Source organism: Miscanthus floridulus, chromosome 4 (genome assembly GCF_019320115.1).
Source record: "Miscanthus floridulus cultivar M001 chromosome 4, ASM1932011v1, whole genome shotgun sequence".
NCBI lineage: Eukaryota > Viridiplantae > Streptophyta > Magnoliopsida > Poales > Poaceae > Miscanthus > Miscanthus floridulus.
The window spans coordinates 82,416,888-82,432,136 of NC_089583.1; the positions used below are offsets into that span (position 1 = coordinate 82,416,888).

At 45.9% G+C, this 15,249-nt stretch overlaps 2 protein-coding genes and 1 pseudogene across 2 annotated transcripts; 1 reads left to right on the forward strand and 2 right to left on the reverse strand.

The window, feature by feature from the left end:
* Window positions 1-2,331: 2,331 nt before the first annotated feature.
* Window positions 2,332-3,636, forward strand: LOC136551861 (copper transporter 5.1-like). Its single transcript, XM_066543402.1, has 2 exons — window positions 2,332-3,041; window positions 3,346-3,636. The coding sequence occupies exon 1, from the start codon at window positions 2,556-2,558 to the stop codon at window positions 3,006-3,008; it is 453 nt and encodes a 150-aa protein (XP_066399499.1). The 5' UTR covers window positions 2,332-2,555; the 3' UTR covers window positions 3,009-3,041; window positions 3,346-3,636.
* Window positions 3,637-5,290: 1,654 nt separating this feature from the next.
* Window positions 5,291-6,596, reverse strand: LOC136548712 (protein ALP1-like; annotated as a pseudogene).
* A 286-nt stretch (window positions 6,597-6,882) lies between these two features.
* On the reverse strand, window positions 6,883-8,482 carry LOC136548713 (uncharacterized). The gene is made up of 4 exons (XM_066540141.1): window positions 8,265-8,482; window positions 7,862-8,042; window positions 7,553-7,684; window positions 6,883-7,455 (listed from the first exon to the last, which is right to left on the reverse strand). The coding sequence occupies exons 1-4, from the start codon at window positions 8,480-8,482 to the stop codon at window positions 6,883-6,885; spliced, it is 1,104 nt and encodes a 367-aa protein (XP_066396238.1).
* Between the last annotated feature and the right edge of the window lie 6,767 nt (window positions 8,483-15,249).

Below are 15,249 nucleotides of genomic sequence, written 5' to 3' on the forward strand. Positions count from 1 at the left end.
CAAGCGGGCACCAAAGCGGAGGAGCAGCAGCAACGGGCCAACGGCAGCATGTGAGTAGGTTAAAGTGATGGACAGATCATTAATCACCTATCAATTGATCGGCCCTCGGGTTGAGTAGCAGCAGACTAGCGGCATGTGGCAAGCCCACTGTACGCCCCAGCTTTGCGAGGGCATCTGCTGCCCCCACTGCGCGTGAGTCCGTCTGAGGCGCACAGTGGGCCTGAGCTCTGTTAAATATACACTAAAAAAATAAATAATTATATAGTTTATGATAAATTTACGAGATGAATTTTTTAAGCTTAATTAGTTCATAATTGGATTATATGATGATACAGTAACATATGTGTTAATGATAGATTAATTAGGCTTAATAAATTCATCTCGTTGATTATTGACGAATTCTATAATTTATTTTTTTATTAGTATCTGAACATTTTATACGACATCTTCATATAACACCCGATGTGATACGAAAACTTTACGTCTATATTCAAAAGACCTTACATTGGATCGGATTCGATGCGCAGCCAGCCGGCCGCCCAGACAGCTCCTTGAGGAGTCCTCGCCCTCGTTTAGTTGCCCGGAATCGGAGCGGCAAATTCACTGTAGCGCATCGTAGCGTACTGTAGTATTTCGTTTGTATTTGGTAATAATTGTCCAATCGTTGACTAATTAGGCTCAAAACGTTCGTCTCGTAAAGTACAACCAAACTGTGCAATTAGTTTTTGATTTCGTCAACATTTAGTACTCCATGCATATACCGCAAGTTTGATGTGACGGGGAATCTTCTTTTTGCATAGTGCCAAAGTTTGGATTTTGGGGTAACTAAGGTAGTGTTTAGTTCCCAAAATTTTGCAAATTTTTTTCAAAATTTTCCATCACATCGAATCTTTAGACGCATGCATAAAGCATTAAATATAAATAAAAAATAAAACTAATTACACAGTTTAGACGAAATTCACGAGACAAATCTTTTAAGTCTAATTAAACTATGATTAAACACTAATTGTTAAATAACAATAAAAGTGCTATAGTGCTATTTTACTAAAAATCTAAACAAGCCCTCAACACCCCTTTTAGTCCTCGACGAGAATACGACCCGTGTCATGGTCCTCGACGAATGGAGTGCTTGCCTGTCGCGGCCACGCCACCTCCACCTTCCCCGACGGATTTGGAGCTAGCGGCACGCAACCGGAAGCCGAGACTCCGAGTCCAGCTTCCTTTCAGCCAGGGCCGGTCGAGCGCTTTTGCCGGACGGCGGCGCTGTAGTACAAGTGCAGTGCAGTGCAGTGCAGTACAGATCGTGCGCCTGTACTGCGGGCTGCGGCTGCACGCGGGCACCGAGCAGTAGTAGACGTTCGATAGGGCACTAGTACGCCTGCAGGCCTAATTTACGTGCGAGCCCCTAGGTCTTGTCGTCTGCCACCGTGCCACGCCCACTCGCAAGATTCCAGGCTCTTGCAGGCGCGTTAGCGTGGTAATTTTTGTTCTTCTCTCTCTTTCTCATTGGGTAAGTCAGCCTGTTGGCTCAGCCCAAACCAGCCAGCCAACAGTGTTTTTCTTTTACGATAAACCAGCATCAGCCAGCCCAAACCAGCCCAGAAACCAACCAGCGAACAGGCCGAGTATTTCCCCTGTTCACAAACGATCATAAATTTTTAGTTAAAATAGTATTTTTTTTCTCACACCAAATCAGACAGCAGTAATAATCTACAAATCGTATATGATCGTATCAGCACCAGCCAAACAGGCCGATTATTCGAGCTAGCGACTTGAATACCGTTGGAAATGCATCCGCAATGGTTGATATCGACGTCGCCAGCTAATTCATAGGCTAAAGCTACTCATTATTTCCATTGCTTCTCTCCGCATTGGCTGTATAGAAGAGCGGGGACTTCTGACCACTCGCACACCCGTCTTGGAGCTAGCGACAATTGACTCGCTAGCGAGTAGTTTTTTACTCGTTTTATTTCCTCCATCCAAGCTAGTACCTTCGTTCTTATCTTCATGCTCCGTGCTTTGGAAGAGTAGCCTAAGATTTGTACAGAACCATTGTACTCCAAAAGTTAACATAACCTGAACTACACTAATTGTAGTTGATTCTCTCTCGCTATAAGGATTTCCCCCCCTAAACTACACGTTAATATTAATAAATATAATTAGAAATGTCATGCAGTATATTTTTATAGCACACCTCTAATAATTTTATAATCACATTTTAGATAGTTTATTATAACTAAAGATAGAACTAATTTCGTATTCTTTTCTGGTGAGTTTGCCGGATGGAATGTTGTTACCGGACACGGGAACTACTAGGGCTGCCCCTCGTCTACCGCCGCCTCCTTGCCGGGAAACCGACCCGATTCCAGTGGCTCGGATGTAAATTCACCCAAATGGCGTGTCTCATGCCGCGGCCCACCCACCGTACCCCACTCTATTAAAAACTCACCGATCTGTTTCCTCGCCGGCATCCGGCAATCCTCCTCCTTCCTCCGCATCGCCGCTCCCAAGTCAAGTCCCAATCGTTTCCTTCTCCGCCCTCGCCGCCGGCCAACATGATGCACATGACCTTCTACTGGGGCAAGTCGGCCACGATCCTATTCGACGGCTGGCGCACCTCCACGTGGCTCGACTACCTTCCATCCCTCGTGGCGCTGCTCCTCGCCGCCGCCTTTTACCAGTACCTCGAGGCCCTACGGGTCCGCACGAAGCTCATCGCGCAAGGAGCCGCCAAGCAAGCCTCCTCTATCCCGCCACCCGCCAGCTTCAACCCGCGGACGCCGCTCCTCGCGCCCGCCGTCGCCGGGCGCTGGCCGGCGCGTGTGGCCGTGGCCGCGATGTTCGGGGTCAACTCCGCCCTCGGCTACCTCCTCATGCTCTCCGTCATGTCGTTCAACGGCGGCGTGTTCATCGCCGTCGTCGTGGGCCTCGCGCTCGGGTACCTCGCGTTCCGCAGCGACGACGGCGAGGATCTCGTCGTCGTCGACGACCCCTGCGCCTGCTCCTAAGGGTATGGGGTCGCCGGATTGCCTTGTCCCCAGGTTTGCCTTCCTTGTTGATGTTGTTGTATAACACAGGTATCATAATAAAAATCATGTACAGAACTACAGATCCAGTTGTGCGTTTGGAGGATTTGCAGTGTTAAGTGTTGTTGTTGCTCTGGGGGGTGGCGGTTGGGGGGGCGCAGTAAAGAATCAGTAATACTTGTCTTGTTCCTTTCTATAGATTATTAACAGATCGGAGGATTTGATCTTTAGTAGTTAAATGTTTGACTTAATTTGAGATCAAATTTGACAACCTCTAGAATGAACATATTTATTTTGTTTGTGATGCTACTAATCCAAGAGACGGAAAGACCAACTGCATGAAGCATAGCCATACCTGTTGGAAGAATTTGAAGCTACCTAGCTTAGATCTATCACTGGAAAGAGAAGAGAAGGCTTGTCCTCTATTGCCTCTTTATGAATTGTACTCCGTAGCTACCTGTCCCTACGACTGAGAGTACAAGTACAGAAAAAGGGTAATGGATGGTAAACCATTGTTACCTTTTGTTGTAAAAGTGTAACATCCAGTTCTTAAGAGATTAATATGAACCAGATTTGTTTAGAAATCGCAGTAAAAACTTCAGGTTATATCATCACGCTCGTTCGTTCATGCCTTGTTATCGATATGTTGAGCTAATGTAGTTTAGGGCCTCTTTGGTTCATTTCCCTCCTCCTAAAATTTATGTCACATCAAATATTTGACACATGCATAGAGTATTAAATATAGACTAATTACGAAACTAATTGCACAACTTGCGTCTAATTTGCGAGACAAATCTTTTAAGTCTAATTAGTTCATGATTTGACAACGTGGTGCTACAGTAAGTATGTGTTAATGATAGATTCATTACGCGCTACAGTAAATATGTGTTAACGATAGATTAATTAGGCTTAAAAAATCGTCTTAGAAATTAGCCTCCTTGTAATTAGTTTTGTAATTAATTTATATTTAATACATCTTATTAGTCTCTAAATATTTGATGTGACATAAATTTTAGGAGCGTCTAAAGAACTAAACACCCTCTTAACTTGCCAAAATTGTGAAATGTACGAGTTCATTGATGACAATGACAAAGACAGGCCATCGCTGCCGCATCGGCATACGACGCCCTCGTCCGACCGGGTGCCTCCTTTTTCAGCAGCTATATTTAAAGCTTGGGCCGCGTTTAGTTCGCCCGACTCTGCGCCGCCTGAAACACTGTAGTGGCACTGTAGGTACAGTGTTGTTTTGTTTTTATTTTGTAATAATTGTCCAAATGTTGACTAATTAGGCTTAAAACGTTCGTCTCGCAAAGTACAACAAAACTGTGTAATTAGTTTTTTATTTCGTCAACATTTAGTACTCCATGCATGTACCGTAAATTTGATGTGATGAGGAATCTTCTTTTTGCATAGTGTTAAATTTTGGAATTGGGGGAAAGTAAACATGACCTTGGATAACATAGCACATCACATTAGCTCTCCAGTAGATTAGGCCGATTTAAAGCTTGGCTTGCAAAATGAGCTCAAACAGAGGGCATGCCATTTGACATAGATTTGTTTTTCTGATATATAATTAGTATATAAGGGGTCTGCTCAAATAGCGTGGGTAGTCAGCTTTTTATTATAATATTTGGATTTTTAGTTGTAGATCTTTTACACGGTTTTGTTTTATTCGTTTTGTTGCGATTGTTCTCTCCCCATGTACTCTCACTGTGGTCCTGTTTGGATACTCTAACTAAGTTAGAGGTTAGAGTTACTCTCTAGCTCATGAGAGCAAGTATAATAGCAGGTTGACTAAATACTGATGTGGAGGAGAGAGGGGAGGAGAGAGAGGAGAAGCGGGCTGTAAGCTTACAGCCGACTTAAACACAAAAACCAAGAAAGTCTGTGAGAGAGACAAGTGGGCCATGTATTAACCGTAAAGAGCTAACTACTATATGAGTAGGCTGAGAGAAGGCTACAAGGAACCTTACAGTCAGCAAGCCGACTGTATTATTAGCCTTGCTCTGAGTAGCTCTAAACTAACTCTAGCCAAAAAGGTGTTTGGATGCGAGGGTTAGATTGACAATAAATGTACTTTCCCAATCATTTGGCTCCTTCCCAGCCGGATTTGGTGTGGCCGGCTGTTGTGTGCCCTCCTCCCGCTCACAAATGACACAAACAAATCATCTTTACAAATCATGCATCCATAACACGATAAATTTTAATTTGTCCATACAAATGAGATGTCTCACTCAAACATGTCATCAACCAAGCTAAAAAAATTACACTCCATTAAACAAAGTATCAATTAACTCATCACGGAAGGCATTCATGTTGATATCTTCAACAAAAGGTTCATCCTCTGGCCATGCTGATGCAGAAGAACTAGGCATTGGGTTATAATTTTCATCCGCATCACAAGCATCAAATTCCCTATCTGCAATTCTGTTCTCTCGAATAAAATTATGAAGAGCCATACAAGCAACAATAATTCTAGTTTGCTTGTCCTTTGGAAATCTTGGCAGGTTCAACAAAATCCTAAATTTCATCTTCAACACTCCAAAAGATCGCTTTATGACATTCCTAACTTTGGCATGTGCATGGTTGAAGGTTTCTTTCATACCTTGTGGCAGTGGGCCGTTTTGCCATTGCTCCACATGGTACCTTGTACATCTGTATGGTGAAAGGTAGCCCGACCGGTTTGGGTACCCCGCATCAACCACATAATACTTCCCTACATATTTTGAAAAGGCACACAATGAGACTTAGATGAACAAGTGTAATTGGATTAAAATTGTTGCAAGACAGTTCAAGTAGCATACCTGGTGGTGGATGTGGAAATTTGTGATGATGAGTAGTTATGGCATCTTTGAAAACTCTCATGTCATGTGCTGAACCAGGCCATTCCCGACAACACAAAGGTAAATCTCATGTCGAAATCACAAACAACAAGCACATTCTGACTGGTTTCATTGTGCCTGTTCAAGTATGGAACCCTCTTACTCTTCACCACAACCTTCACATGTGTCCCATCTATAGCTCCTATACAGTCGTTGAAGTGTGGCCAGAATGTAGGATTTTCTAAGTTTGGGTGCACCTCTAAAATGTTGGGTCCTTAGGTACAATTATGTCATGTGCTAACCTAAGGAGGCATGTCAAAACTCTGTTAAATGTTCTGCTTACTGTCTCCATAGACCTCCTAAAATAGTTCTCAGCCTGTCTAACTAACTGTGGTGAACCAATAACCCATAAAAACATAGCAAGAGCCTCTATAGATGTCATTTTTGTACTGGACTTCAACCTATATGAATAGACCAAAGTATTATGTAGCCTGTTAAATAAAGGTCTCTCAACCCTAAACATATTATAGCATTGCGTATCTCGAGCTAGTGTCTCCTGCACCCAATCCAAACCAGAGTCTCCAGTGACCCTCCTAGGTAGTTTGACAAAGTAGTTATCAGAGTACATACCCAAGATAGGAACCAACTGCAAGATCAAATTCTGGGCCTCCACCAAATTATTGCAGCACATGGATATAATCTCATCCTCACTTGTGCTACCTCCATCATCTTCTTCTTCCTCAATCATGGGGCCCTGATCTTCTTCCCGCTTCAACACATGTAAGACATTGTCAACATATAGCCTAAAACTTGAAGTAGTGTAAGCAAATGAAATTAATTCAACAAATTAATACAACCCATAGATAAATAGGTTCAACACATAGCATTAAGTCAACACATCACACAGATAATAGTTCAAGACCTCACACACAGATGATAGGTTCAACACACATAATAGTTCAACACCTCACACACAGATAATAGTTCAACACAGATAAAAGATCAACATCTTAACACACACATTTCTTGAAGAACTACTCAACACCTCCTAAGCTCAGATTGTTGTCCCTGCAACATTTCTTGAAGTAACCCAACCTAAGCTGAGGAGTTAATTTGCCACAGAAGAACTGCCTTTGGTACTCTGTTTCGAACATCTTGGACATAGCATAGACAGAGTCAACAGTTTCCTCAACGCCACACTCAAATGCCAGCTCCTGACACCTCTCGATAGAACATGCTGCCTTGTCACTTGCACGTTTCTGTATTTGAATAGTGTTGACTTTGACAGAGTCTTTGAAGGTACTGGCTATGTCCTTCACAATCTTCACTATTGGGCTCTTGCTCTTCTTCACTGGACTGGTCAAAGTGCTTGAATTGCTGCTTAATGACCTCTTTCTCCTCTGCCTCCTCTGGCTGCTTCTACTTATAGGTGTTGTTTGAAACTCCTCTTCCTCTTTTGCCCCTACATCTTGCTCCTGATTCTGACCATAATCATCTCCAGGCACAAAGGCTGTGTTTCCATCGACAGTGAACCCTCTGAATAGTTCATCAAGCAACTCCTCGTTTCCTAGAGGACCCCACTGCAACCTCTTTAGGTATTGTTTTTTCTGCATCATAGGTTTACATCACAAGATGATCATAAACTAGTTAAGGTGAGCACACTACACAATTTGCTAGGGAACTCAGACTCATGCATAGCTTTACCTCTGTGTGTGTTGTCCAGAACTCAGACTCTGCATCAATTGTTCCATCTGGTTTCCTCCCTAACCCTGTGTGCATTTGCATGTAGCGCCAGAATGAGTGGGTGTTCTTGAGTACGCCTATTTGGTTCTTCACCTGTAGACTGGTCTACAACAACCCCCTTTGAGCAAGTAAGCCGTCGACAACGGCTTCGTACCCTTCACCACTCATTTGTGCACCATTATACGTTCTTGCTCTACGTTGCTCTATGCACAATTCTAACAAGCAAGCATTATTTGCATCATTCCATTGGGCTCAATTGGCATAGCTCACCAGGGGACCGCCGGAGCTCGCTAACTGCTCCACATCATCCTCCAATTCTTCATCGATGTCAAAGGGAGCGCCGAAGCCAGATGCTTGCCCACGGACGGCACTCCTCGGTGCCCTCGGTGCTCGAGGATGCGGTACACGCTGGCCGCTGCCACCATGGATCGCCGTGTTCGTGCGCTGGCCGCTGCCGCCACGTAACGCCGTGTTGGTGCACTGCCGACCGGGTACTACACCGGATGATTTCGCGCGCTGACGAACGCCGCCTGCCCCCGACGACGACCCGCCGGGGAATACGCCACCGTTTCCTCCTCCGCGACCGGCTACCGCCGCCGCCGACTCGCCATAGTGGAGTTGCCATGCGTAGGGTGAGGCCGGAGTCGCCCACGCATCTCCTGCTCTGGCTCACGGTGGGCGATAGGGAGGGAGGCCGGAGCCCCTGACGCGGTCAGGGAGGAGCTCGTCGACGTTGCCCTGGAGGATGGCTCCGTAGAGCTCAAGCCCCAGGAACGCCTCCACCGCCGGCACTTGCGAGTTGAGGTCGAGATCCGCGAGGCCAACAGGAGCGTGGCCAGGGCCGCTCGCCGACGGCTGTGAGCCCCACACGTCAAAGCCATCTCTGTCCATCGATGGGAGGCGGCGGCATGGCTGGGGAGATGCGGCAGCGCGAATGCCGGGAGGCGGCGACGCGCGTGTGGCGAGATCCGCGGCGGCGCGCGTGTGGGGAACGGGAGGGAGACCAAGTGCGGGTGGGGAACAGGAGGGAGACGAGTGCGGGTGGGGAACAGGAGCGAGATCCCGTGCGGGAGAAAAAACACTTTTCCAGTGGGCCCCACCTCAAATAGCCTCAATAAGCATCTCTTGTGGTGGATAGTTTTTTGGGTGGGTTAGATGCAAATAACCCCAATTTAACTCTCATGTTTGGATACTTTAGGGCTATTTGAGCCCCAAATAGCTCCAACTAACTCTAACCCATGGATCCAAACAGGGCCTGTATCCAACAGCACAAATTCTATGCAGCTGTCATCAATCAATACCTTGCCTCTCCTCTTTGTTTTTTTCCACTCATATCTCATAGCTATACAACTTATGTCAAGGTCAAATCAAGCTCGCCCTAGTTTTCACTTGTAAAGCTCCATTCCTCAGTAAAACCACTTTTCAAGTCCCACAAATTATTCAGTTTTTTTGTCTTCTTATAAATTTAAATGTTGGATTATTTGTACCTTCTCTTGTATAATCCTGTAGATCCTACAGGCTTTTTTTTTCCTCAAACAGTGCCGGATTCAGCACTATGATGGTGTTCATGTAAGTTGGAGCCATTGCTGCCTCAAATTGCGTTGGTTGGCCCTATCGTTACCATAATACCCATCGACATACCACATTTTAAGTGGATGTTTGGTTCCACGGACTAAATTTTAGTCCCTGTCATAGGGATGAAAACGGATCAGATACGGACGGATATCATCGATATTACATTTGTTTTCATATTTCTGTCCAGATTCGGATTCAAATACGGATAGTGTCAACTATGTCGGATAGGATACGATTGGATATCGACATCATAAATATGCGATTTGAGTATTCGGATACAGATACGGTATCGGATGTTGGATATCCGGACTCGGATACGGACAGATCTCAACCCCTCTAAACGGATTCGGTTTCGAATACGGTCGCAAAATATCCGTACCGTTTTCATCCCTACCTGTCACATCAGATGTTGGACACTAATTTAGAGTATTAAATATAGATTGATTATAAAACTAACTGAACATATTGAGACTAATTTGCGAGACGAATATATTAAGCCTAACTAGTCCATGATTTGACAACGGGGTGCTACAGTAAATATGTGATAATAGATTCATCTCGTAAATTAGTCTCCGTCTGTGTAATTAGTTTTATAATTAACTCATATTTAGTCATCCTAATTAGCATCTGAACTTCTGATGTGACAAGGGACTAAACTTTAATCTATGGAACCAAACACCCCTTAGCCTAGATAGACTGTACAACAATCACTAACGCTATAGAGGGCTACAACCCATGTCACTCTATCACACTGTCATCAGCCATATTGTGACCAAGTTTGTTTCCGCTTGTGACCATTTTCTCACGAAAAAAAATGATGAAATGTTCGTTGGGATGCTCACGAGGTTTTCAGGCATGTGCATTGGAAATCAATGAAATAATTGCATGTAAGATATCAAAAGACAATACACTTTTTATGATTTGTCATAATCTCAGCCGCCAAAACTTATCCCTCTCCTACTTAGCTGTCATGAAAGCCTCGTATTTGAGCTACTACCACTATAATCGACATGTTTTAGTTATCTCCCCATTGATGTCCACTGTAATGGACGCATTTTAGTTATCTCCTTTTACTTGGAAGAAAAGAGTGATATGAAGGAAGGATAGGCGTGGGGAGATGGTTAAAGCACCATCCATCTCGGTATGGAGATCCGTAATTCCCGGTCCCCTCCTTTGGCGATTCTAAGAGCGAACTCTCGCCCAGCCCCGTTCTAGACCGTCTCCTCGACGATCTGGACTGCTCCACCGGTGATCCCTTCAATTGCTGGTGTCCACGCCCCGCCAACGATCGCTGGTTGTTGCCGGCCTCCGCAAATCGTTGGTTAGCTGTCCTGGCGCCGCCGACCACATAGTTCCGTAGTAAGCGCCGCTTAGGGCTTCGCTGGGCTTTGCGATCGCGCCGGCACTCGCTGGCGTACTGATCGCTACTGTTTTTTCCTCTCTGATCCTGTTGCCTTGATGGCGTCGGATGGGGGTGGAAGTAAGGGGACCGGGAAGGCTCCTTTTGGCGGGGATGGAAACCCAAGTCCGAGTGTTTCTGATCTTCTAAAGCGCCTTAATCTAACAGAGGAAGAAGGAGCGGTAGTAGATTTCAGTGATGATGAGGAGATTGATGATCTCCCTCCGACGGAGTGGGCAGTGGTGGGGAAGGTTCTCTCACCCATGGCAGTACACATCAATACGATCTGGGCGGCGATGAAGCCAGCCTAGGGCAATCCTTTTGGCCTGAAGACCCGAGCTATAGGAGAGAAGGCAGAAAACATGTTCGTCACTGAGGTTGGTTCAAAGGCCAATATGGAGAGGATCCTTGCGGGGACCCCGTGGATGGTAGGAAGGCATGTGGTAGTTCTCAAGCCTTATGATGAAAGACTTAGTGCTGTTGAAATCATCTTTGATCGCATGGAGATTTGGGTGCGCATCCTCAAGCTCCCGCTAGTTTGGATGAACCAGCAGCGGGGGACACGGGCCATGAGCCTGATCGGCCATGTTGTGAAAATGGACGTCGATGGAGATGGGAAGGCGAGCGGGGCCTTCCTGCGGGCTCGTGTTGCTATTGAGTTAGACAAGCCCCTTCGTCGGGGTGTGCTCCTGAGAATGAGCAAGACGGAGGAGCCAAAGTGGTTTGAGGCGTAGTATGAACGTCTTCCTTATTACTACTTCTCATGTGGTCTAATGGGTCACTCAGAGATCGATTGCCCACACCCGGCACCATGTAATGAGTTTGGCAAACTACCTTATGATGTCCCTCTGAGAGCACAGGAGGAACGTAGGAGAAGAGTACAGTCCTTCACTGGAGCTGTGGCTGAGTCCTTTGATAGCGGCTCCTCGACGTACAGGTCATCCGAAGATCATTGTCGTTCTAGTGATGACCGATCATCTCTGGGAGATGAATCCTGGCTCTCAGCGTCAGAACCAGTGGAAAATCTAGAAGAAAGAGAAGTTCAGTCACCGTTGAAGAAGAGGAATATAGAGGGAACTGCAGGGAAAGGCCAGCCGGTCATGAAGGAAACAAATACCAGGCTACCCCGGAAACGCAAGTCGAAGGGGGCTGGCCAAAACCTGTAGACCCTAGACCTTAATGTATCGGCTGAGGCTTCTAATGCCATTGTTCTGGTAGGCCTTGTGAGTTCAAGATTGAACCAGCTAGATGGAGGTTCCGAAAAAAGCGGTGAGAGTATGGTGGAAATGCTGAAGAAGCAGAAGAGAGGCACAACTTCACAAAATGCACGATCGGCGGCGGCTGCAAGTGGCACTCCCTGCCGGGCACAATGAAAATATTAAGCTTGAACTGCCGGGGTTGAGGGCAACCCTGAGGCAGTTCGTGACCTCCGTAGCCTTTGTGAGCTACATCACCCGGTGGTGGTTTTCTTGTCTGAGACTCGTTTCTTCTCGGATAGGGTGGATGTTTTGTTAAGATCACTTGGTTTTGCGCATGGTTTAGGCGTGGGAACCAATGGAAGAGGTGGCGGACTTGCACTGCTGTGGAAAGATGAAGTTTGTGTAAAGCTCCAAAGTCTTGACAAGCTTCATATAGATGTGGCGGTGCTTGATCCAATGACAAACGGGGAAAAGTGGCACTTCACTGGTTTCTATGGTGAGGCGAGGAGAGAGTTAAGATATAGGAGTTGGGATTGTCTTAAGATGCTCAAGGGTCGCAACTCACTGCCATGGCTCTGTGTAGGGGATTTCAATGAGACTTTGCATGCCAACAAGCAATTTGGAGGTGCTGGAAGAAGTGAACGGCAGATGGAGGGTTTCTGAGAAGCAGTAGCAGTGTGTGGCTTCACGAACCTAGGCTTCATTGGTCTACCGTACACCTAGGACAACCGGCAAGATGATGCTCACAACATAAAGGTTAGGTTGGACCGGGGGTTGGCAAATGATGACTTTCTTGACTTGTTCCGCAAAGTTAAGGTCTGGCATGTTCAAACGACAATATCAGACCACTGTGCACTGGTGGTAGAATGCTTGGAACACTCCTTGAACAGGAGAAGATGAAAGCAGAATTTTTGCTATGAAAACATGTGGCAGCGTGACCCTTCTTACATGGCTCTTATTCGTGATGCTTGGTCATCGAATGGAGGATCTACTAGATTGGGAGACATGCACACAAAGCTGAAAGGTGTGCAGTCCTCGCTATAGACCTAGGAGCAGGACGTCTTTGGCTCGGTGCGGAAGGCGTTGGCAACTCTTAGGCATGAGCTGGAGGAAGTCCGAGGGCAATTGCTGGGCTCGGGACCTTCTAGACACGAGCGACAAATTATGGCGTGGATGTCTGAAATGCTATCAAGAGAAGAAATTATGGAAAGACAGAGAGCGCGTCTTGATTGGCTTAAGGATGGAGATCGCAATACGACGATGTTTCAAGCCAAGTCACGAGCACGGGCCAAGAGGAATAAAATTATGGCTCTACGAAGAGAAGATGGGTCTATGGCAACGGAGCAGGCGGAAATAGAGGAGATCGCTACTAACTACTACCACCAGCTCTTCTCGGCCTAGGAAGAGTTGTTGCCGGACCTGGTGCTTGATCACGTGCTTCCCAAGGTCTCGACTGAGATGAATGACCGGCTGCTATGGCCCTACTCAGGTACGGAGGTTGAGCAAGCTTTGCAACTTATGAAGCTGGGCAAAGCCCCAGGACCAGATGGATTTACAGCTGGCTTTTACCAGTTACATTGGGATTTGATGGGCAACGAGATCACAACAGCGGTGTTGGATTTTCTCAATGGTGGAGGTATGCCGGATGATATTAACCTTACTACCATTATTTTAATTCCCAAGACAAGAAATCCTCAGGTTATGAAAGAATTTAGACCTATTTCTTTATGTAATGTTCTGTACAAGTTATGCTCAAAGGTTCTGGCTATGAGAATGCGTGAATTCTTAGATGATAGTATTGTAGAAGAGCAGAGCGCCTTTGTGCCTGGACGCTTGATAACAGACAATGTACTCATAGCTTATGAGTGCATCCATTATCTGAAAAGGAAGAAAGGGAAATCTGGAGCGTGTGCTGTGAAATTGGACATGGCCAAGGCATATGATCGTGTAGAGTGGGAGTATCTTAGAAGGATCATGCTAAAATTTGTTTTGTATGCTGATTTTGTGAACCGTATTATGAGGTGTGTAACAACAGTTTGTTTCACTATCAAAATCAATGGCGTATTGACTGATACGTTCAGACCATCTAGAGGAATCAGGCAAGGGGACCCCATTTCCCCATACCTATTCTTGCTATGCTCTGAGGGTTTATCTTGTATGCTGAAAGCTGTTGGTCCAATGTACATATCAAGGGGTATAAGAGTTGGAGTTCACTTCCCCTGGATATCGCACTTGCTCTTTGCGGATGATTGCATAGTATTTTCTAAAGCATCGCAAGGAGGGGCTGACAGACTGGTAGAGATTCTGGACAGATATCATCGTGGATCCGGACAGTTGGTAAATTGGGATAAATCAGCCATATTCTTCAGCAAAAACTGTCCTACAGAGATGAAGCAAGTGGTCAGTCAGAGGCTTGATATCCAAAAGGAAGCCCTGGCTGAACGCTATCTGGGACTACCCACGGAGGCAGGAAGAAAGTTGAGTGACTGTTTTGAATACCTGCCATCCCAAGTGAAAGGTAGAATTGAAAGTTGGTGCGGACGTGAGGCAAGTTGTGCAGGTAGAGAGGTTTTGATTAAATCAATTGCCCAGGTGGTACCCACTTATTCTATGAGTTGCTTTCTTCTACCTCAATATATGCAAAAGATGAGAAGTGATGTGGCCAATTATTGGTGGGGTAGCTCTGCTGATAACCGGCACATGCATTGGATGAGTTGGGAGCGTCTTAATCAACCGAAACACAAAGGAGGCATGGGTTTTCGGGACATGAGGAGTTTCAACTTGGCAATGCTTGGAAAGCAAGGTTGGCGCCTCATCACAAGACCAAACTCACTTTGTGTGAGAGTTCTTAAAGGGCGCTATTATCATGACACGGAGTTCTTGAGGACTACCCAGAAAAAGCACGCGAGCAGTACGTGGAGGGCGATCCTAGCAGGCCAAGACGTACTACAGTGGGGTCTGATCAGAAGGGTGGTCGATGGAGATTCTACTGCTATTTGGGGTGATCGATGGATAGCAGTCCACTTTGATGTTTGGCCAATCACACCAAGAGTTGCCGAGCATCCGAATCTGGTTTCTGAACTGCTGACAACTAGCGGATCCTGGAATGTTGAGGCAGTGAGAGCGCTGGTGTTGCCAATTGATGCAACAGCTATATTGCGACAGCCATTGGGTCGAGGAGATGGTGATTTTTGGGCGTGGGAACCAGAGCGTTCTGGGATTTATTCTGTCTGCTCGGCATACAAGATTATATACAGGAGGAAATGGGAAGAATCCTTTGGCCATTTACCTAGCTCTTCTGATGATGCTATATGGAAAAAAATTTGGAAGCTGGAGGTCCCTCCCAAAGTTAGAGTGTTCTGGTGGCGTGTTTTGCATGAATTCCTACCGACGAAGCAAATTTTATTCAGAAGGCACATAGAACCGGAGGCCTTCTGTGAGGTCTGTGGGGAGCCAGAAGAATCGATCAGGCATGTACTCTTGGA